The 21,750-nt window shown below is 47.1% G+C and overlaps 1 protein-coding gene across 3 annotated transcripts in view; it reads right to left on the bottom strand.

Moving 5' to 3' along the window:
* The window catches only part of SLC9A8 (solute carrier family 9 member A8), a 148,429-nt gene that overhangs the window by 71,027 nt on the left and 55,652 nt on the right, over nt 1–21,750 (bottom strand). For 2 of the 3 annotated variants that reach the window (XM_063146099.1, XM_063146090.1), the window contains exon 4: nt 9,812–9,870. In XM_063146099.1, the coding sequence (XP_063002169.1) occupies nt 9,812–9,870 (59 nt within the window). Of the gene's footprint in view, nt 1–9,785; nt 9,871–21,750 lie in introns of those variants that run through there. The other variant, XM_063146107.1, reaches the window with a different exon arrangement.

Raw genomic sequence — 21,750 nt, 5'->3', positions numbered from 1 at the left:
TAGGACGCCTACAATCCCTTGGGGACACCCTCATGGCTACACTTCCATGCACTTCTGTTTGTGAATTGTACTGGACTATTCTCACTGCTTGGTTCTACAATTAGAGATTTCCCTTTGCCTGACAAATCACTGAAGACATGCTGTTTGGACTATTTAGCCTAAATAGTCCAAACAGCATTTACATCCACGCTTTAGGGCACATATGGGCAACTGATGGGGCCCAAGCTGCCAAATTCCCACCCTCTCTGGTTTCACCCCTCTGTGCCCTGTCGCCATCGTTGTGCCAAGGAAGAGGGTGCATGGGGATGACTTCCTTTGCGCACCTTCTTCCCCAGCACAATTGCAGGCTGATGGGAACGAGATGGCACTGGGGGAAAAGGCACACAAGGAGAGTCTTCCGCACGTACTGTACCCTCTTCCCTCGCATACTGCGGCAGCATTGGAGTGGGATACGGGGGCTTCTGGCAGCTTGAGCACCTGTGGCAGGCCACGTGGGCACTGGGCAGCATCTGAGGGCTGCATGCAGGCCCATGCACATATGTTGCCCATATGTGCCCTATGCTTGCCTCTGGCCCGGCTGGTTAGCAGGGGGAGGAGGTGTGGTCTCATTTAAACCTCCCCATCCCAGCATGCTGAGATAGCCGTGCGGGAAGCAGATATGTGCATAAGTGTGCATCTATGTATGTTCATATGCGCATGGTGCACGTGAAGCTGCAGCCCCCAAAGGCAAACCTTACTTTATGGGTTGCTTTATGGGCTGTAGGGGACAATCAGGAACCAGAGAAAACTCCAGAAAAAGGGCTCCTTTGTTCCTGCCCCCCTCCCAAGCTCACTATGGGAAGCAGTTCTGTGAAGTGTGCAGCCCACAGTGGTTTTGCACTGATCCCTGCCACACACAACGATGGGCAAAAGACTACTAAAGGGCGTAGTCCTATACACACTTCCTTAGGGGCAAGCCTGTTCAAGTCAATGAGGTTTACTTCTGAGTAGAGTTGTCTAAGATTGCACGTTAAATGTCTAGAGGGCAGAAGTCAGGATGCCTGGAACAGCACACTCTGGCATCAAGATGAGAGGTGTCTTTACTAGGGCTGGGCTCAGCCCCCCCCCCCCCGCCCCTTTCACTTCAGAGGTTGATTTGGAGCTTCCAAATCAGCCCTGATACAACTCAAATCCAAAGGTCAGCTGTTGTGGTTTCCTGGGATCCCCATGAAAGCCAGGCATAAGGCAGTAAGATGTCCTGAAGCTCAGCTCTGCAGCTCGAGGTCAAATCCTCAATACTACTTATTCAGTTTGTAGAATTCAGGCAATCGACCAGGCCACATAGGACAGGATAACAGCTATTTTCCTCCCTAAAGATTGCAAATCTCAGATTTTAATATAACTGATGAAGCTTAAAAGCCAATTTACTGTGGGTGTTGGCAGTCATCTGTCTACTGAAGTGCTCAATTCAGACAAATTGGTTTTAAGCCATCATTTGCTACACTTTTAAAGCATGGAGTCCATCTTTAAAATTATACATGCTGGCTTCAGCAAAGCCATTTTGTCAATTTCTTGTACCTTTCTTTTTTCTGCATTTTACATTTACAAGCACAAAATTTGTACTAGAAATGACATAGGTGTGCAGATTTTTGAAGTGCTGACTTTAAAGAAACCTGATATACTGAATAGTCCATCAAGATTTTATTTTTTTTCATAATTCCTTATTTCAATAGAATATCAAGCTTGTAAAATGCTCATAACCCTCTCAACAGAACTGGACACTTTGACTGGGTTCAGACAACAGAATTACCCACACTCAAGGGGTGAGTGTGGGTTGTCGTTGAACCATGGATTACCGTGTTGTCTGATCCGAGCTGTGATAACAAACTATAATTCGCATTCCAACAACAAACTGTGGGTTCTCTTCATGAGTTGTTTTTGGTTAACAAACCATGGTTTTTAGTGTGGATGGGGTCAGTCAACATAATGCACACTTAAATGCTAGAAATGAATTCTAGCACTTTTATTCCCCCATAATAATAAGTGCATTTTCAGCCACCCGTTTAAAACTTCCCATAAAAGGAACTAAGAACAATGACATTTCCTAATCAGTTCTTAGGTGAGTGTTGAACCTTAAGGAGTCAAATTGGTATTAATAGCATGCAAGAGGAAGGAAATTTATTTTTATTTATTTATTTATTACATTTTTATACCGCCCAATAGCCAAAGCTCTCTGGGCGGTTCACAAAAATTAAAACCCACCTCATTTTTTAAAAACGTAAGAAGGTGGTGCCTCCACACACACACACACACACACACACCAAAAAAAAACCCCCTATATTTTCTAGAGCTGAGGGAAATAATTATGTTTTTCTCCCCAGATATGAAGCTGGAGTAGTCAGAGGCCATAGCTCAGCAGCAGAGTGCACAGAAGGTCACAGATACATAAGTAGAGCCCTACTGGGTCAGAGCCAAGGTCTGTGTAGTCTTCTCCACAGAGGCCAACCTGTTGCCTTCAGGAAGCCCATGTGACCCTTGTAAGGGATGGGTGAATGGTACTGGGAATGGTCTGTCTTTTAATATGTTAAATTTTATTATGGTTCCTAGGAACTGGGCGATAAGCGGCCAGCTGCATGGGGGCGTACTGGCACATCCAGGAACCGCTTGGGGCAAGGCCAGCCGGCCTTGAGAGAAAAATTAACATCTCAGGCGGAGGTGTGAAAGATCTTCGTATGGAAAGCCGAGGGGAGGGGGGAAGGAGCGAGAAAAAGAAAACTATAAAGGCTATTCTTGGGAAGGGGGGTTGGTCTGAGCTGGCTGACTCAAGGTTGGGTGATGTATGAGTTGTAACTTAGTTTCTAGCTTGCTTTTTCTGGGTTCTTATATATGTGCATGTTTTATAGTTTTTAGTATGCTAATCCCATGTAACCTACCACTTATCCTGAAATAAAATTGGTCTTAAACCTACAAATTGTGAGCTGTGTGCGTATGTTCTGGGGATCTGTGCAAAATCCAGTGGAAAGGCCAGCTTTGCTGGGCTCGTGCTTCCTTTACATGGTGGGCAGCGCTGGGATTCGACACAGATCCAGAGGAACGGAATGCTGGTAGGAAAGGGAGAGTGGTGAAGCATAGGTTCGAACCCAGACTAAGCAAGGTCGAGCAGGGCAGCCGAGGATGGCTCAGAATCAGGGAGCGGTAGCTCCAGGAGCAGAGTTTTTGGGGGGCGACCTCTCAGGAGGGAGCAGAAGGGGAGTCCAGTCCGGCTACTTTCGAGTGGGGGCTGCAGGGGACACCGGGCTCTGAAGGGGGTGCCCGGAGACGACAGGCTGCAAGGCTCTGGATGCCAGGCAAAGAGCAGGAGAAGACGTGGTTCGAGGTCGAGCCGAAGACGTTGTTCCCGGCGGTGATGCTGGAAGGGGACACTTCGAAGTTACTGGTCCCGCAGCTGCAAGGAACACCGCTGCCAGCGGTGAGGCTGGAAGGGGATACTCCGAAAATGCAGGTCCCGAGGCCACAGGGGACACCGATGCCACAACCCCCTCGCCCGCCAGGAGTGGCGGACGGAAATGGCCCGGGCGTGAAGGCCGAAGGGGAAAGTGAGGAAAGGAAAGTCCAGCGGATGTACACTGAATGTTTGGAGCTGATGTCCCGCCATTTGAGAATCGTGGAGAGAGAGAGAGGGGGAGCACTGGGACAACAGTTTGACCGACGGGCTTTTCCCATGTATCACGAGGGGGGCGATGTGGGAGCTTTTCTGGGGCTCTTTGAGGACACGTGTGAGGAGTTGGGGGTTTTGCCAACCCAGAGGATGAGTCTGCTGCGACCGCAGGTTACCGGGACTTTGAGAGAGATGATAGCAACCATCCCGCGGGAGTTGCGCCATGACTATGCATACTTCAAGACTTTAGCTAAGGAGCAGTTTGCCCTCATGGCCGAGCACTGCCGGCAGAAGTTTTGGCAGTTGACCCAAAACCCGAAAGAGACTTTTGCCGCGTTTGCCACTCGAATGATGACAGCCATGGAAGCTTGGATGGATGCGGAAGGAGTTCGGGACCTGAAGGGAGCCAAGGATTTGGTGGCCAAGGAGCAGCTCTACCGGCAGTTCCCCAAGAAATACGATGCTTGGGTAGGGGAAAAGAACCCCGCAACTCTGATGGAGGCAGCGAAGATGACGGACCGGCTGCAGGCGTTCGAGCGGAAGGGAGCCGGAGGGGTGCCGAGGTCTCTAGAGAAAGTTCAGGAGCGGCGTCCCGGAGGAGTGGCGGGGAGAAGAAGTCAGTGTGGCCGGGAAAAGAGCGCCGGGAGAAAGGAAACACCGCGAGCGGAGCAGCGGCAGCCAGACCCCAAGCGAGTGGGGGGTGCTTCTACTGCAAAGAGCCGGGGCACATGAAAAGAGAATGTCCCAAGTTGGCAGCTAAACAGGCGGGAGGAGGCGGGGGCCAAGCGCAGTGACCGGTGGTTCGAGCGGCAGTGGTTCGAGCGGCAGTGGCTCCGGCTGCACCGGCTTCCCCGGTGTCTAACTGGAGTGACGACAGTGAAGGAGAAGTGGCTGACCTGGAGTGGGAGTATATGCGCACCGAGTCCACAGGGGTGGCGCAGGCAACTGCGGGCCCCGGGAGCCCCGGCCCAGCGACGGCTGTTTTGATGCGGTTGGTGACCCCGGCGCAGCTGCGGAGGAGTCGCAGGAAATTTTGTGAGTGCGTGGTGGTCGATGGGAGGACGGTTCAGGCTCAGAGGGACACCGGAGCGGACCTTAGCAGCGCCCATGTAGGCCTACTCAAACCCGGACAGAGACTTGTGGGTCGAACCATAACCGTGACCCCGTATGAAGCGCCTCCGTTCGAGGCCCCGTTGGCCCAAGTGAACATTGAGTATCAAGGTTGGAAGGGAGAGCTAGTTATCTTCATGCATACGGAAGGGCCAGCCTTCCTCCTGGGCAACGACTTATGTTTTAAGGTTACCCAGCTTGCGGTGACGACCCGGGGAAAAGCGGCCTGGCAGGGGGAAACCCAGGGGGAGGGGGAATCCGAGAGCCTGGTGAGGGTACCTCCTGATGAGGAACGGAGGGAAGAGAATTTGAATTTAGAGGGTTGGGATACCCCGGAGTTTCATCAGGAGTTGCAACAGGATCCCTCTTTACAGGAGTGTCGGGAGGCGGCGGGGGGCCTGGCGGAGGGGAGAGGAAAAATGGGGATGGCAGTGTTCACTTGGGAGCGGGGAAGGCTTTATCGACAGTTCTCCCTTAAAGGAGGAGGAGGGGGTGGAAAGAAAACAGTTAGTGGAGCCCCAATCCTTGAGGGGGAAGGTGATGGAAGCTGCCCATGAGCGGCTGTGGGGAGGACATTTGGGGATACGCCGGACACTGGAGAAGGTGAGCAGGGATTTCTATTGGCCCGGCGTGGCCCAAGAGGTACTGGACTTTTGCTCTTCGTGTGACACTTGCCAAAGAGTTGGTTTCCCCAGGGATCACCCCAAGGCCCCGCTTCGTCCCTCCCCCATCACGGAGGTGCCGTTTGAAAAGATGGGAGTAGATATTTTGGGACCCTTTAGCCCAGCTACCCGGTCGGGTAAAAAGTATATCTTAACCCTGGTGGACTACGCCACCCGGTATGCGGAGGCAGTGCCTCTCTCGGTTATCTCCGCACCACAGTTGGCGAAAGCCATGATGATGGTTTTTACCCAGGTAGGGGTCCCCAAAATGTTGGTTCATGATCAAGGAGGGGGATTTATGTCGTTGCTGCTCAAAGAGTTATGGAAGCTGGCCGGGGTGCAACAGTGTACGGCAGCGGCGTATCACCATGAGGGGAACGGGCTGGTGGAACAGTTTAATCAGACTCTGGGGAAAATGTTAAAAGTCTATGCTGCTAAACATACAGCAGATTGGGATCAAGCCCTGCCCTACCTTCTCTTTGCGGCCCAGGATGCTAAAAGTGATAGTTTGGGGGTTTCGGCTAATGAATTGGTTTTCGGACAGGAGTTGAGAGGCCCATTGAAACTGCTACGGGAAAGTTGGGAGGGTCGGACCGCTCCTACCACCGTTTCGGTGGTAGAGTATATGCCGAATTTACAGAATGTATTGCGGGAAGTAGGGGAGGTGGCCCAGGAGAACCTGGCCCAGGCTCAGCAAACTCAAAAGAGGTGGTATGATCGGCAGGCAAGGCAGCGGGTGTTCCAGGAAGGAGATAAGGTACTGGTGTTGAAACTGTTGAAGCCAGAGAAGCTAGCGGTTAAATGGGAAGGGCCCCTGGTTGTAGAAAAGAAGTTGAATGAAGTTAATTATTTGTTGAGGGACCCGGATCACCAACGCCGCGCTAAAGACTATCATGTAAACATGATGAAGCCGTTCCGTGAGAGGGGGGTGCGGGTATGCCAGGTGGGGAGGGGAGAGCCATTGAGCGAGGAAGCCGGGCTGGATGTCTTAGCTAGCTATAGAGGGAAGGAGGGGCTGGCGGACATTCAAGTCCCAGAGGAGCTGGGGCCCCAGCAGAAGAAGCAGTTGAAGCAGTGTTTGAGGGAGTTTAAGGAGTTGTTTTCAGGGCTGCCGGGTCGGACGTCGCTGGTTACGCACTCTATTGATACCAGGAAGCACCCGCCCATCCAGTCGCCCCCTCACCGGTTAAATGGGAGGCAGTTGGAGATAGCGAATAAAGAGATTGAGGAGATGCTGGCCATGGGCGTGATTAAAAAGAGCCAGAGCCCCTGGTCTTCCCCTCTGGTGCTCATGGCCAAGAAAGATGGGTCGGTCCGTTTTTGCGTGGACTTCCAGAAATTAAACAGCGTCTCTACAGTGGCGGCCTACCCCATGCCCCGTACCGATGAAACACTGGGAAAAGCCAAATTCATCTCCACGCTTGATTTGACCAAGGGATATTGGCAGGTGCCTCTAGATGAGGATGCTGCTTTGTAGATGAGGATGCTGCTTTGAAGTCCGCCTTCTCCACCCCTAGGGGGCACTACCAGTTTACGGTGTTGCCATTCGGGCTCTCGAATGCACCGGGAGGCTTCCAGAAACTTATGGACCGGGTTCTGGAGGGTCTGGGCGCTTTTTTGTGCATTTACCTGGACGATGTGGTGGTATTCAGTGACACGTGGGAACAGCACTTATCGCATTTGTCCCAGGTCTTAAGCCGACTACGGGAGGCCGGGCTAACCGTGAAGGCCTCCAAGTGCCAGTTTGGAAGGGGGGAGGTAACCTATCTGGGCCATAGAGTGGGACAGGGAGCGCTGAAACCTATGGAGGCCAAGGTGGAGGCAATCCAGCAGTGGCCCATCCCTCGGACTAAGAAACAGGTCCAGTCCTTCCTGGGGCTGGCGGGGTATTACCGGAGGTTTGTCCCTAACTTGAGTCAGTTGGTAGCCCCCCTGACCGAGTTGTGCTGGAAGAGGTAGCCGATACGAGTGCAGTGGACCGATGCGTGTCAGCGGGCGTTTGAGGGGTTAAAGGGAAAGCTTAAGCGGGCTCCGGTGCTTAAAGCGCCTGATTTCGACCACCCGTTTGTAGTTCAGACAGATGCCTCTGAGGCTGGCTTAGGAGCAGTGTTGTTGCAAGAAGGCGAGGGGGGGCAGTTGCAGCCCGTGGCGTTTATCAGTAAGAAGCTCTTGCCGCGGGAGCGGGCCTTAGCTACCATTGAGAAAGAATGTTTGGCTATAGTTTGGGCAGTAGGGAAGTTGCGCCCGTATCTATGGGGGTGGCCGTTTCAAATTCAAACAGATCATTCCCCTCTTTGCTGGCTAGCTCGGGTGAAAAATACCAACCAAAAGTTGCTAAGATGGAGTCTGGCCCTGCAGGATTTCGATTTTACCATTTCCCACATAAAAGGCAGAGAATGTTGTGGCAGATGGGCTATCCTGGAGCTTCAGTCGGGAAGGGGAGGAGGGAGGTCGGGAGGACAAACCCCTGCCCCTGAGTGGGCACAAAAAAGTGAACAAAGGAAAGGGGTCAATGTGTAAATGAATAAAAACCAGTGTTGGGTTAGATGGAATTTTCTAGAAATTCCATCTTAAGGGGGAAGGTGTAAGGGATGGGTGAATGGTACTGGGAATGGTCTGTCTTTTAATATGTTAAATTTTATTATGGTTCCTAGGAACTGGGCGATAAGCGGCCAGCTGCATGGGGGCGTACTGGAACATCCAGGAACCGCTTGGGGCAAGGCTGGCAGGCCTTGAGAGAAAAATTAACATCTCAGGCAGAGGTGTGAAAGATCTTTGTATGGAAAGCCGAGGGGAGGGGGGAAGGAGCGAGAAAAAGAAAACTATAAAGGCTATTCTTGGGAAGGGGGGTTGGTCTGAGCTGGCTGACTCAAGGTTGGGTGATGTATGAGTTGTAACTTAGTTTCTAGCTTGCTTTTTCTGGGTTCTTATATATATGCATGTTTTATAGTTTTTAGTATGCTAATCCCATGTAACCTACCACTTATCCTGAAATAAAATTGGTCTTAAACCTCCAAATTGTGAGCTGTGTGCGTATGTTCTGGGGATCTGTGCAAAATCCAGTGGAAAGGCCAGCTTTGCTGGGGCGTGCTTCCTTTACAACCCTCACCCACCCAATTGTTGCCCCTCAGCATGTGGCATTCAGTGGAAACCTGCCTCTGAGCATGAGAGGTTCCATTTGGCCAAAAGCCACTGAGAGGCCTTAATCCCGCTTTAAAGCCATCTAAATTTGCAACCATTGCAACATCCTGTGGCAGTAAATCCCGTCAAGTGCTGTGTCCCAGTTTCAATCCCCAGCAGTTTCAGTTTAAAAGCTTCCCAAGTGGCAGGAAAAGGCTTGTCTGAGAACCTGGGGAGCATTGGATTAGCAGAGATATGTTCCTGCATCATCTTCCTTCCTTGTCTCTTTGTTTCTGAGGTCCAGTAGCTGAAACTAGGCAAAAAGATGGTGATTGCTGCTGCAGCCTTCTGATGGGGGAACACAAGCCTAACTGATCCTCCCTAGATCAGCAGCAACAAAGGTGTGGGAGATGGGGCTGGCTTGTTTGTTGAGAGGGGACGACACTATGCAAAATGCTGCACGATGTTGTTTAGAGCCTTTGAATCCTCTCTTAAGCTTTACTCACTGCTTAGGGTTGTCTTTTAGCTGCATTCCCAGGTCAGATGGAATGAAGAGCGCCTCCATTCAAACCGCATTACAACCCTAAGTGAAAACCTGGGCTGTCTGCCTTCCAGCCCCCTCCTGCATCTTATATGATCCAGGAAGGGGGGGGGGAATAACTATTTTCCTGGTTCCAGCCCCTTCCCCATGCCACAAGGGAAAAGGGTGGCAAAATTAACATTGTCGGGAGTGCTGAGTGATCACAGTAGGGCCAAGGATACAGGGGAAGGGGGATTGTGTTTCCTTTTGAGATCTCCAGCGTCTCTTGAATCCTAACAACCTTTGCTGGTATTGCTTATGGGTTGGCCTGGAATGATCCATGCAAGACATAGCAATGGCCCCCAATTTGGGTGGCTTTAAAAGGGATTAGACATATTCCTGGAGAAATACGCTACTGATGGCTACATGTCCTGAAGGCTATATGAGACCTCCAGTATCAGAGGCACTATGTCTATGTACAGAAGTTGCTGGGGAACACGGGAGAAAGGGTGCTGTTGAACTCATGTCCTGCTTGTGGGTTTCTCGTGAGCAACTGGACTAGATGGACCTTTGGTCTGATCTCATGACTCTTCCTGCTTCAGGGATCAGAGAACCAGGGAACCCCAAATACGAGGCAAGGAGTCCTGAACTTTTCAGCAGTTGCAGGCTAGCAACTGTTTTGCTTGCTCAAATTAAGCACAGCATATACAGTATAATGCGGCACACACGCACACACACAAATTTTAAATGTTGTAGGTATACCTTCCAGTTGGCTAGCTTTTGAGATTCTATAATTTTTATAAATGCTCCCATGAGGATACCTAGAAAGAAAAAGAGAGTAAGAACCATATGAAATATGAAAAGCTTTGACACATCAAACTGTTCCGATCCTAGGCTTGCTTTGAGGGAATGGTACTAAAACATTGTAGTGAATATAGTGTAGTGAATATAGAAATCATTTAATTCCATCTTCTGCCCTAAAGTACTATCTTCTACACATTACAATTGCTTGGCCCATCCCAACCCTAACACCCAATTAACAACACAATCCAGACAATAAAATCATACATTTTGTGAAATGTATGTAAAATGTATGTAAAATGTATGTAAATGTATGTAAAATCATACATTTTTGTGAACCGCCCAGAATGCTCTGGCTATTGGGCGGTATAAAAATGTAATAAATAAATAAATAAATAAATAAATACATTATTTCATGCAATTAATTATGAATTTCAGTGACACAGCCAGGATCACATATGCAGCAAAGTGTGTGTGTGTGTGTGTGTGTTATTCTGTGTGTGTGTGTGTTAATCAGAAAAAATATAGGCAACTATAATTGGTTTGAATTACAGGAAATAATCACAGTGCCACAAACCATAGTGCCACAAACCATGGTGCCACAAGGATTCCTTGCTTGCTGCACTTGCCAAGTAAATTTATACATAGTCATAGGCTGGGTTCGCATGATCATATAAGCCATGGAAATAAACCATGGTGCCATTAGGGTTCCTTAATTGCTGCACATGCCAAATAAGCTTATACATAGTTATAGGCGGGGTTCAAACGACCATAGAGGGGGAATAAGCCTCAGTGGCTTATTTGCCCCACTGCGTAAGCCAGTCACTTACCAGGAGAACTTATTATTATTATTATTATTTATTTATTTATTTATTTATTTATTTAGCACCATCAATGTACATGGTGCTGTATAATCATCAGAAAAACTTGCTGTATCATGAGAAGCCAGCAAGGGTGGCTTGTTGCATATCCCCCCCTTGCATGTGATTAACATACATGGCAGGGGAGATAAACTACCATGACTTATTTCCTCCTTCATGATTGTGTGAACCCGGTCGTAAGCTCCCAAATTTCATCTACCCACTGCTCTTTAGGTCATTGCTTTGGATATTTCCAATTACACAAGATACATGACTTTGTAGCTTTAAATAATTGCTTAAGAAGTTCTTCACGCAGGAATCCAGGGCCATCAGGTTCAAAAAGCTTTCTTTTTGAATATCTGTTAAAACATTAGGTGTGCTGGTGGCACAAGAATAGCGCTAACAGCAGCAATTACTGCTGTGTGTGCAGTCAAAGGCATAGGACAAGCAGCACATACAAACCGCCTTGTATGCCATTGTTTGGTAGAAATCAAATAAATAAATAAATAAATCTACAATAGTGTTGTGCTGCTCCTTCTCTTGACCAGAAACAGAAGTGATGTCACATCCTATGGGACATTTTGTACCTCACTTTTAAAGGATTAGCCCCAACACTCAACCAGCAGCTTTTAATTATGATGTTGTACTGGAGTTTCCCTGAAGGATGCTGGAGTAGCCCAAGAGTACCACAACAAAGGTCGGGAGAGGAGGGAAGGAGCAAGGTGGATCGGGATACAATTGCCTTCCCATCCAATGGGATATTTGAGCCGTTGCAAGATTGCACCAGTCAAAAAGAGATCGCATTTCAAGGAAATGTGTAGGGGAAATTGTTATCCCTCTCTTTGGCACACTTTCAGTATTGGCATACCATGCTGAGATGTGCTGGAACACAGGATAACACTTTTAAGATAAAGCCTTGCTAAGAAACATCTTGGTACTTGCTGGCCAATGCCTTGGAATGTGCTGACGCACTGACTCAAGAGCCACAGAATACAATACAGTGTTGAAGACACTATGCTGTGATCACGTATTTCCTTAACCCTTATATGGTATATTCATGCTGAACACACACTAACCAACACCTCCTGTGCACCCCCTGTGCACGAGGTAATCATGCATTTAACATGCTGTACTTAACCAATCATAGCTTGTATACAAGAAATGTAACCACTTAATTCTTAATAAAAACCAAGACGGGGCCGCCTGTTTGGGATGCCTCCTCTTCATGCAGTTGGACTCCTTGCCAGTTATTCACTACATCTGGTGACCCCGACATGATCGGATCCAGGAAACCCCCTGCTCATCGGCTGGAATAGCCTTGGTACCACTCAGCGTTACTATGCTCCCTTATCGTGAGTATGGGGGGGGGGGGAATTGTCAGCTCCGCAGAAGCTTCATGCACAAGAGCTACATAAAATTTTAAAAGAGCAAGGTTGTACAACTGTATCCCTCAGTCATGTAAGTGACCTAGTAAATGAAATAGGGTTGCAATGCCCTTGGTATCCCGAGGCAGGGACACTTCAGCTCACAGATTGGGTGAAAATAGGTACACATCTATACACTGAACCACGAGCTCCCATACAGCACTTGTTGCTGTGGCAGTGATGCAAAGATGCGCTGGAGAAGGTAGGAACCGAGGCATCCTCCAGCTCATTATCTTTTATCGCTCCCATTTCTCAAACATCACTCCCATATCCCCAGTTAGTGCCTCCTGCATCAGCTTCACAGCTGAGAGGAGAAGAAGCAAATAGTGAAGTGTTGCCAAAACTTAGCAAAGTCCGTGAGGCTTTTGAAGAGGAAAAGAGGAAAGGAACATTAACCTCGGATGAGCTGTTTGAAGGTCTTAACAACTTTCCTTCAGCTTATCCTATAACCTCACATCAAAATGACCAAGGACAAGTAGTTGTCAATTGGACATCATTGCCTTATTCAGTACTTAGAGAATTGAATAAAGCTATTCAAGAGACAGGCATACGCTCTACTTATGCCCAAGGCATGGTGGAGAGTATTGGCAATGGATACACTATGCTTCCTCAGGATTGGAAAGACTTATTTCGCATGATCCTAAGTCCAGCCCAATATGTAGTTTGGGACAGTGAATACAGAAAGGAGTCGCTCCATATAGCCCTTAGCTCTAATGGAGTGATAACAGCAGAGCAATTGTATGGCAGTGGACAATTTGCAGTGATAGAGGCTCAGGCGCAACTGCCTATGCCTACCTTTCAGGCCATTAACCGCTGCATCATAAAAGCATTTCAAAGGGTGCCAGTGTCTGGAAAACCCTCAAAATCCTTTACTATCACACGCCAAGGACCTAGTGAGCCATACCATCAATTTATAGACAGGTTAAAGGAAGCCTTACAGAGACAAATTGACAATGAAGAAGCAAAAGCAGAATTAATGAAGAAATTAGCCTATGAGAACGCCAATGCAGATTGCTGTAAAGTTTTGCAATCTGTTATTGCTCGGCAAACTTATGAGTTGGCTGACATGATCCAGGCTTGCGCAGATGTTGGGACTCAGATACACCAAATGGCCATGTTAGCTGGAGCCCTCCAAAAAGGCAATAAGCCACGTGGCAATTGCTTTAATTGTAAAAAGCCAGGTCATTTTAAGAACCAATGTCGTGTTCCTGGAGGAGGTGCTCATAAAAAGGGAGGAGGAGACAAAAAGAAGCCATCTAAACCCTGCCCTAAATGTGGAAAAGGGTATCACTGGGCAAACCAGTGTAGAAATACAGTGAACCAAGAAGCAGGAAACCAAGAAGCGGGAAACTAATTAACGGGCCTACACCTAGCCCAGGAAATAAGGGTGCTTCATCATCCATGCCTGCAATTACATTTAAAACACCTACTGCTACCAGCAGAAATGCAGGCATAGATTTAAGTAACACTGAAGATAAAGAAATCACTTTACCTGGAGAAGTCATTCTTATGCCCTCTCAACTCCAGGGCCCCTTACCAAATCAAACCATTGGGCTTATTTTACCCCGATCTGATGCCAGTAAACAAGGCATCCAAATTGTGCCAGGAGTTATTGATTCAAACTATCAAGGCATAATTTATGTTCAAATGTGGAGCCATCTCCCTATGAAATTAAGAATTGGAGATGCATGGGCACAACTCATCTTAATCCCTTGTGTATTGCCAGCGGGAGGGGAAAATTGTCAACACACTGAAGGATTTGGATCTACTGACCAAATCCACCCTCAAATAGCAGCAGTACTACAACACATTCAGACTGAAAAACCCAAGCGGTGGTACCAGTTAAATGGTAGATCATTTGAGGGAATTCTAAATTCAGGAGCTGATGTTTCTGTAATTTCAGAGCATCTTTGGCCTACAGAGTGGCCTACGGAACCAGCACCTGCAGTTTGGGGCGTGGGCGGACCCCAAGTTTCCAAGCAAAGTACACACTGGATTAATGTGACTGCACCTGGAAGTCATCGCACAGCTCAAATCAAACCGGTAATTTTAGAAGTACATGTCAATTTGTGGGGTCGTGACCTACTTTCACAGTTTAACGCCACTTTGCAGATAAATGACTAATCATACTGCTCTACCCCTCGTCTGGAAACAGGCTGAACCCGTATGGGTGGAACAATGGCCATTGCCCAAAGAAAAATTGTTAGCTTTAAAAGAGTTAGTGAAGATTCAATTATGTGAACAACATATTGAACCTTCAACCAGCCCATATAATATCCCTGTCTTCGTAATTAGGAAGAAATCAGGCAAATTTAGGCTTTTGCATGACCTCAGGGCCATAAACAGAATAATTGAACCAATGGGTCCACTACAATGTGGAACGCCAAATCCCAATTTGATCCCATTTGATTATCAAATGATGGTGATTGATTTAAAGGATTGTTTCTTCACAATTCCTTTGCAACCTCAAGATAGAACATATTTTGCCTTTACTGTTCCAGTAGAAAATAACTCTGAACCCACTGATCGATACCAGTGGAAAGTACTTCCTCAAGGAATGCTCAATAGCCCTACCTTGTGTCAATATTATGTAGCACAAGCCTTAAAACCTTTCAGAGATAAATATCCTCAAGCCATTGTGTATCATTACATGGATGACATTCTTTTGGCTGGAATATCCCTCCCAGAAGAATGGGAGAGAGATTTGATAATAACTCTTAATCATTATGGCTTGCAAATAGCTCCTGAAAAGGTGCAAAAGCACGAGCCCTTTAACTATTTAGGACATAAGATAATGCAAACTTATTCCACGCCAGTAACTCCCAAGCTCCATCTACCAGAATCCCCTTCTTATGTACAACTTCAGCAGATATTAGGAGCTATTAATTGGCTCAGACCTTACAGCAAGCTCACAACTGATGAACTTTCACCTTTGTTTGCCGCCCTAAAACAAAGCAAACACCCAGCTGATAAAATTTCTTTAACCACTAATCAATTGCAAGTTTTGTCCTTAGTAAATGAACGTTTAAAAGAAATTTGGGTAGACCGCCAGGTGTTAGATCAACCTTGTCAAGTTCTTATACTTACAGGGTTAAGTCAACCATATGCAGTTATTACACAGACACGCACTGAAACCTGTGACACTCAGTTCAGGAGTAGACCTTGCAACACTAAGACCTACAATCGTCACACACACATACTTGAATGGCTGTATCTCAGTCATAGCCCTAGCTGTACAATCTCTACAAAACCAATTATGTATGCCAATCTGATTATTAAAGCTCGAGAACGTACAAGAGCACTTTTAGCCCAAGATCCAGAAACTCTGATAGTTCCCATGCCTCTTCAGATGTGGGAACGATCAGTGTCATTTTCTGAAGAATTGCAAGCTGCCTTAGCAGGCTTTGTAGGACAAGTTACATATCATATTCCTTCTGATCCTCGACTGCAATGTTTAAGTCAATTGTCTGTTAAAATCAAGCCTTTACAAAATGACTTCCCTATTAAGGAAGCCCTTACTGTTTACACTGATGGAAGCCCAAAGAGAGGAGTAGTGGCCTGGAAACAGGAAGATCAGTGGAGAACCATGTTCACACTGCCCCAGAAATCACCTCAAAGAGCTGAATTAGCTGCAGTTATTTTGGCCTTCCGCACATTTCCTCAAGCACTAAACCTAATAACAGACAGTTTACATGTTAACAATGTAGTACGTGGTCTTCCAGGAAGTTATGTAACCCCAGTCATAGATAAGAACCTTTTAGGTCTCTTTATAACCTTGCAGACTCTGTTGGCTCACCGCACCAATGAATATTTTATTGCTCACATTCGTAGTCATCAACCCTTCCCCGGGGAGATCTCCACTGGTAATCAAGTGGCTGATCAATCCCTTCGAGCTCTAGCTGTGCAAAAACTAACTCCATGGGAAAGCCATGCGTTTCATCATCAAAATGCTAAAGCTTTAGCAAAACAGTTTCAGCTGCCATTAGATCAGGCACGCGCCATTATCCAATCATGCCCACAGTGCACAAGGGTACATTCAGCCCCTGATATAGGTGTCAATCCTCGTGGCACAGTTGCCAATGAGCTATGGCAAATGGATGTTACTCATTTTAGTCCTTTCACTCCATGGAAATACCTTCATGTGTCAGTTGACACCTAGGGCGTTGCTAGACGTACCGGGTGTTCCGTCGTTGAGGAGCGGTGAAAGCGGCTTTTCCCGTTCAGCCGTGACGCCTCATCATCCACACCTGCCTTCGATTTGTGGCGGAAGTTTGCGCCGGTTGTGCTGCTGCCGCCGCGAGAACGGTTGCGCAGCCACACCGGCCTGATTGCCGCGGCTTTTTTTTTCGCTCGCTGCACGGTTTGCGCACGTCCGAAAGACCGCAAACTTGCGCAGCCGTCAGCGATGCCGCCGCCGGCCCTGGCGGCGGCAGCGGCGGCAGTGCCAGTGCCAGCCGAAGTGCTGCTGGTGCTGTTGAGGGTCAACATTGATGCGCTCACTTCCTGATGGGGGTCGTGGCGGGTGTCATATGACCCGAGGTCAATCGTCTGCATGGCCACTCTGTGCCTACATCTCCCATCATGCCTCTGAGGTGTCGGCGGCGATGACCGCCTCTGTGCCCTGTGCCCCATCCCAAGGAGCCAACCCACATCTGGCCGTAGCCATGGCAGCAGCCCACAAACAGCTCTGCCCTCTGCCAGCCTGGTACCCACACTAACAGGCAGCGTACAGCACCGCCATTATGCGGCCACGGTAGCTGCCCACCACAAGGAGTCACCAGCCACTTTTCCGGTCCTCCGTTCCTGCGCAAACTGTCACTGGGGAAATAAAAAAAAAAAGCCGCTCCGCCGCGCTGCCCCAGCTGCCGGACTGCGCGCAAATGGCGGAGGCGGCTTGACCGAAGCCGCTGACCACTCCCCCTTAGCACGCCTTTTCCTGCCCAGTGCGGACCGCAGTGACCTCACATCCTCCCACACGTACTCCGAATTACCGCGGGACAGCAGGAAAAGGCGTCCTAAAACTCACTTTTTTAAAGTCGGGAGAAAGAGGCTTCACCGCGGGATAACGGCGGATCCTCGTGAACGTCATCTGGAAGCCTCGACGTGACTGCGGAAGGTAACGCGCGCTAGAGCCTCGTCTAGTAACGCCCCTACTCAGGATATATTTGGGTCACAGGTCAAAAAGGAGAAAAAACAAAACATGTTATTAATCATTGCATTAGAAATTTTTCAGTAATGGGAATACCTTCTGCCTTAAAAACAGATAATGGACCTGCTTATTGCAGTACTTCTTTTGCACAGTTCTGTGAAACCTGGCAGGTTACACATACTTTTGGCATTCCATATAATTCCACTGGTCAAGCTATTGTTGAACGCACCAACCGTACCTTGAAAGAGCATTTATACAAACAAAAACAAAAAGCAGGGATCCCCATTGGTTTGGGCTCCCGCCAGGAATGGCTGGCAAAAGTGTTGTTCACTATTAACCATTTGAATGTTCTCCTACCAACTAATACTACCCGATTACAACAACATTTCCAAATGCATACCCCTCTGCCGCAGCCGCTGGTCACGTACCGGCAGCTACCTAATCCTGTCTGGCACGGCCCTGTCCCCTTGATCACTTGGGGTCGGGGTTATGCTGCTGTACTTACTCCAACAGGACCAGTGTGGGTTCCAGCACGGTGTGTGAAACCCTGGAAAGAGAATGTCGTGGCATCAAGGATTGACCAACCCGATTCCAGAATTCTCCCTACAACTTCAGGAGGACCCCCTGAAAGCACGTGGCAGGGTGCCCGTCCAAAAACATAAACCAACATGGGGAGAGATAAAGGCGTTATCTTTCCAAGCTCAAAAATTATTGGAGCAACAGCACGTTGATCCAACTGCAGAGAATTTTCTAGTTGCTACATTTGCTTGCTTAAATGCTAATTCTTTGCTGACAATAATTCTGTTATTTAGCTGTATAACTTGTCCAGTTATAAGCACTCCACTACATGATAGAATGCAGTACAATGTATGGATAAAGTTAGCAAAAATAGTAAACACCACTGATTTCTGTCTTACTGATGCTCCAGATATGCATGGATTACTTAGTACATGTCTCATTCCCATATGCAAAGCTCCTGGTTCTCTTGGTAATGTTACTGGGTTGAGTAAATTTCTGAACTTTAGTGAAATTCATTATCATACCATGGCCCAATGGGGAAGTGCTACATACCAGTTACCTATACAGTTATACACCCCATATGTTGTAAACCACAAGAATAACACATGTGCTAGAATGGTAAATTGCTCTATTCACCGTCCACTAAAAGGTTGTTTGTCCCCAGGACCTTCTTTGTGGAATTGTTCAAAGATAGAAAATGTAACAAGTAATTATGGACACATTATATTGCCAATTGGATGGTTTTTCACATGTGGGTCTCGTACTTATAATTATGTACCAGCTAATATAACATTAGCACAATGTTGTCTTAGTCGTTTGACAGTGTTTCTACCACCCCGGCCTACTAAAAGCACTCGACAGAAAAGAGAGACTGAGACTATGAATGCAGTTTGTGATGGAAATGTTACTGTTTTGAGTCCAGCAGAATATATTTCCCTGGCTATGAGCCTTGTCGGGGTTCCTGGATTGGCTGTGGGAAATGCCAAACAACTTGGGCATCTGGCATGTTTACTAGCAAAGACAATTAACAGTACTTCCGTTGCTATTGGACTTTTGATTCAAGAACAACAGGATTTAAGACATGCTATACTGGACAATCGAGCTGCAATAGACTTTTTGTTGTTACAAAGACATCTTGGCTGCGAAGCTGTGGAAAATATGTGCTGTTTCAATCTCACAGACAATAGTAACCAAATTCAACACCAACTGGACTTACTTAAAAAATATGCACATGCAGTTAAACAAGATATTGCACCTGAGTGGTGGAAGTTTTTGTGGTCCTGGTTTCCAACAGGATGGTTCAAAACTATATTTCAATATGCTGTATTGATTGTATTTTTATTAATCACCTTCTGCTGTTTCATACAATGTATCCCAGGATTACTGTCATGGTGTGTTCCCTCTTGCCGTCCCAAGGCTTCAAAACCAAGCAAACGCCAAATTTATTATGCTTACAAGGCTTTACAATTAAAAGAATAAAAGGGGAGATGTAGGGGAAATTGTTATCCCTCTCTTTGGCACACTTTCAGTATTGGCATACCATGCTGAGATGTGCTGGAACACAGGATAATACTTTTAAGATAAAGCCTTGCTAAGAAACATCTTGGTACTTGCTGGCCAATGCCTTGGAATGTGCTGACGCACTGACTCAAGAGCCACAGAATACAATACAGTGTTGAAGACACTATGCTGTGATCACATATTTCCTTAACCCTTATATGGTATATTCATGCTGAACACACACTAACCAACACCTCCTGTGCACCCCCTGTGCACGAGGTAATCATGCATTTAACATGCTGTACTTAACAACCAATCATAGCTTGTATACAAGAAATGTAACCACTTAATTCTTAATAAAAACCAAGACGGGGCCGCCTGTTTGGGATGCCTCCTCTTCATGCAGTTGGACTCCTTGCCAGTTATTCACTACAAAATGGAGGTGAAGTCAGGCAACTTCCTAACCCTTTGCCTCAGTTCCCCTTCTGTACAGCAGGAATATCATGGTGGATTTCTGAGGCTTACTGTGAAGATGACCCCAAGAAAGTGAGTAGAGAACTCTGCAATTTAAAAGTGAAACACAATCCAAATTGTGATGATTTGAACACAAGAAGGTGTTCATCCAGATCCAGAAGCTATTCTTTAATCCTACACAGGAAGACAGAATTTGGGGGGGACTGAAAGTGGGCGTTCTGCAGGGTGTTTTAAAACAGGCAGATGTCACACTGACTTACTGAAGCAATCAGAAGAAGAACATCACACGGGGGCCCCCCATAGAATGCAGGACAACTTGAAAAGGTGAAGCTTGTTTGCCTTCATACACACATTTCAAGGCATCAGTAGTGGATGAACCTTAAAACATTGCAAGGTAGTGATTTGTGTAAAAACAAGAACTGAAATCCCAGAACAAAACACAAAAAGTCATTGTGCAATATGTGATGCAGCCAGTTCTACCTTTTATACACTGGAAAGAGGAAGCTCCAATCTGTGCCACTTATATTTACAGGTAAAACAATGGCAGAGCTGTACAGCTGGTTCTTTCATTAATTCTAGCAAAACCAACCTGTCCCCAAGGAATATAAAAACGAAATAAGATAGACAGTACAGTCATGTGAGACAGAGTCCCATTGTAGAATGATTTAAACCAGGGGTGGGAACCTCTTTCAAGCCAAGTGCTGAATCCAATTTCAGAGAAGCTCTCAGGGACTGTGTTTCAGTGGTGGGTGGAGCCGAAAGGGGGCAGGGCTGAAAGGCAAAATGGTGGGGCCCAAACACCCAAAATACCACCATATTTACTGCCAGTAACTAAGCCTTAAGTGAGGCATTTCAACCTTTTAAAATGGGTGGGTGGGGGAAATGTACAAAACCCGGGAAATTACAAAATCGCTAAACAATTGGCCATCTGGTGAAAGAGTAAGGAGCGTGGTCATTTCAGCAATCCTGGAGGGGTAATTTGACCTGTGGGCCTTTACAGAGTTCTGATTGGTTCTGATAGAAACCCAGAGTGGATTCACTGCCCAGTGATATCGGAGCCACCAGCCTTCACTAAAGGAACTACTGTGGCAGCTGGGAAGGTAGGAAGAAGAAGATCCACCATTGGATCCCCTCCTTCATGCTTGCAGCGCTGTTACAAGCACAGAGGAGTTGATCTGAAGGATCCTATGGTGCCTGAGACACCATCTAGGGGCCATGGGCTTGTTCCGCCCCAAAATCCATTTCCTTTCTTTGGTAACTGACCACTTAGTGGCCTTGCAAATCTGCCCATCTGTCCTGAATAGTTATGAGAAAAAGGTCTGATGTGCACATGGCCATGGAGGAAAATGTAGGGTGACCATATGAAAAGGAGGACAGGGCTCCTGTATCTTTAACAGTTGTATAAAAAAGGGGATTTCAGCAGGTGCCATTTGTGTGCATGCAGCACCTGGTGAAATCCCACTTCATCAAAGCAGTTAAAGCTGCAGGAGCCCTGTCCTCCTTTTCATATGGTCACCCTAGAGAATGGAACTAGAGAGAAAAAATAGATAAAGTGTGGGGGGGGGGGCGGGGGGGTGGAACTGGCTGCAAAACTACAAAGCAAAGGCACCTTGAGAAAGAAGCCCTTGATTCTTATCTGTGGTAGTCCTAATTTTAGGGGATGCCCTGGTTTTCAAAGGACTCAACAACACAGCTCCAAAATTTCCTTATTCTAGAAACCTGGACTTGACCATCCAGTCTTCAGTCCAGAATATGAGAGCAAGCTTTCAAGAGATTCTAAAAAGAGAGTACAGCTATGCGTATTCTGCCTTAAGGCTGTTGCCACAAGACTTTGGCAGCATTTGCAGTTCACAGGCTAGAAGAGAATGATGACAACTTCAATCCTGAAACTACTTTGCAGGCTGGGAAGAACGGCTAGATTTGTTCCCCATAAGCAACACTCCTGAGAGGCATTTGCTCGTTTTGCAATTAAGA

Source organism: Elgaria multicarinata, chromosome 1, assembly GCF_023053635.1.
Source record: "Elgaria multicarinata webbii isolate HBS135686 ecotype San Diego chromosome 1, rElgMul1.1.pri, whole genome shotgun sequence".
Lineage (NCBI taxonomy): Eukaryota > Metazoa > Chordata > Lepidosauria > Squamata > Anguidae > Elgaria > Elgaria multicarinata.
This window is presented reverse-complemented; position numbering and strand designations above follow the sequence as displayed.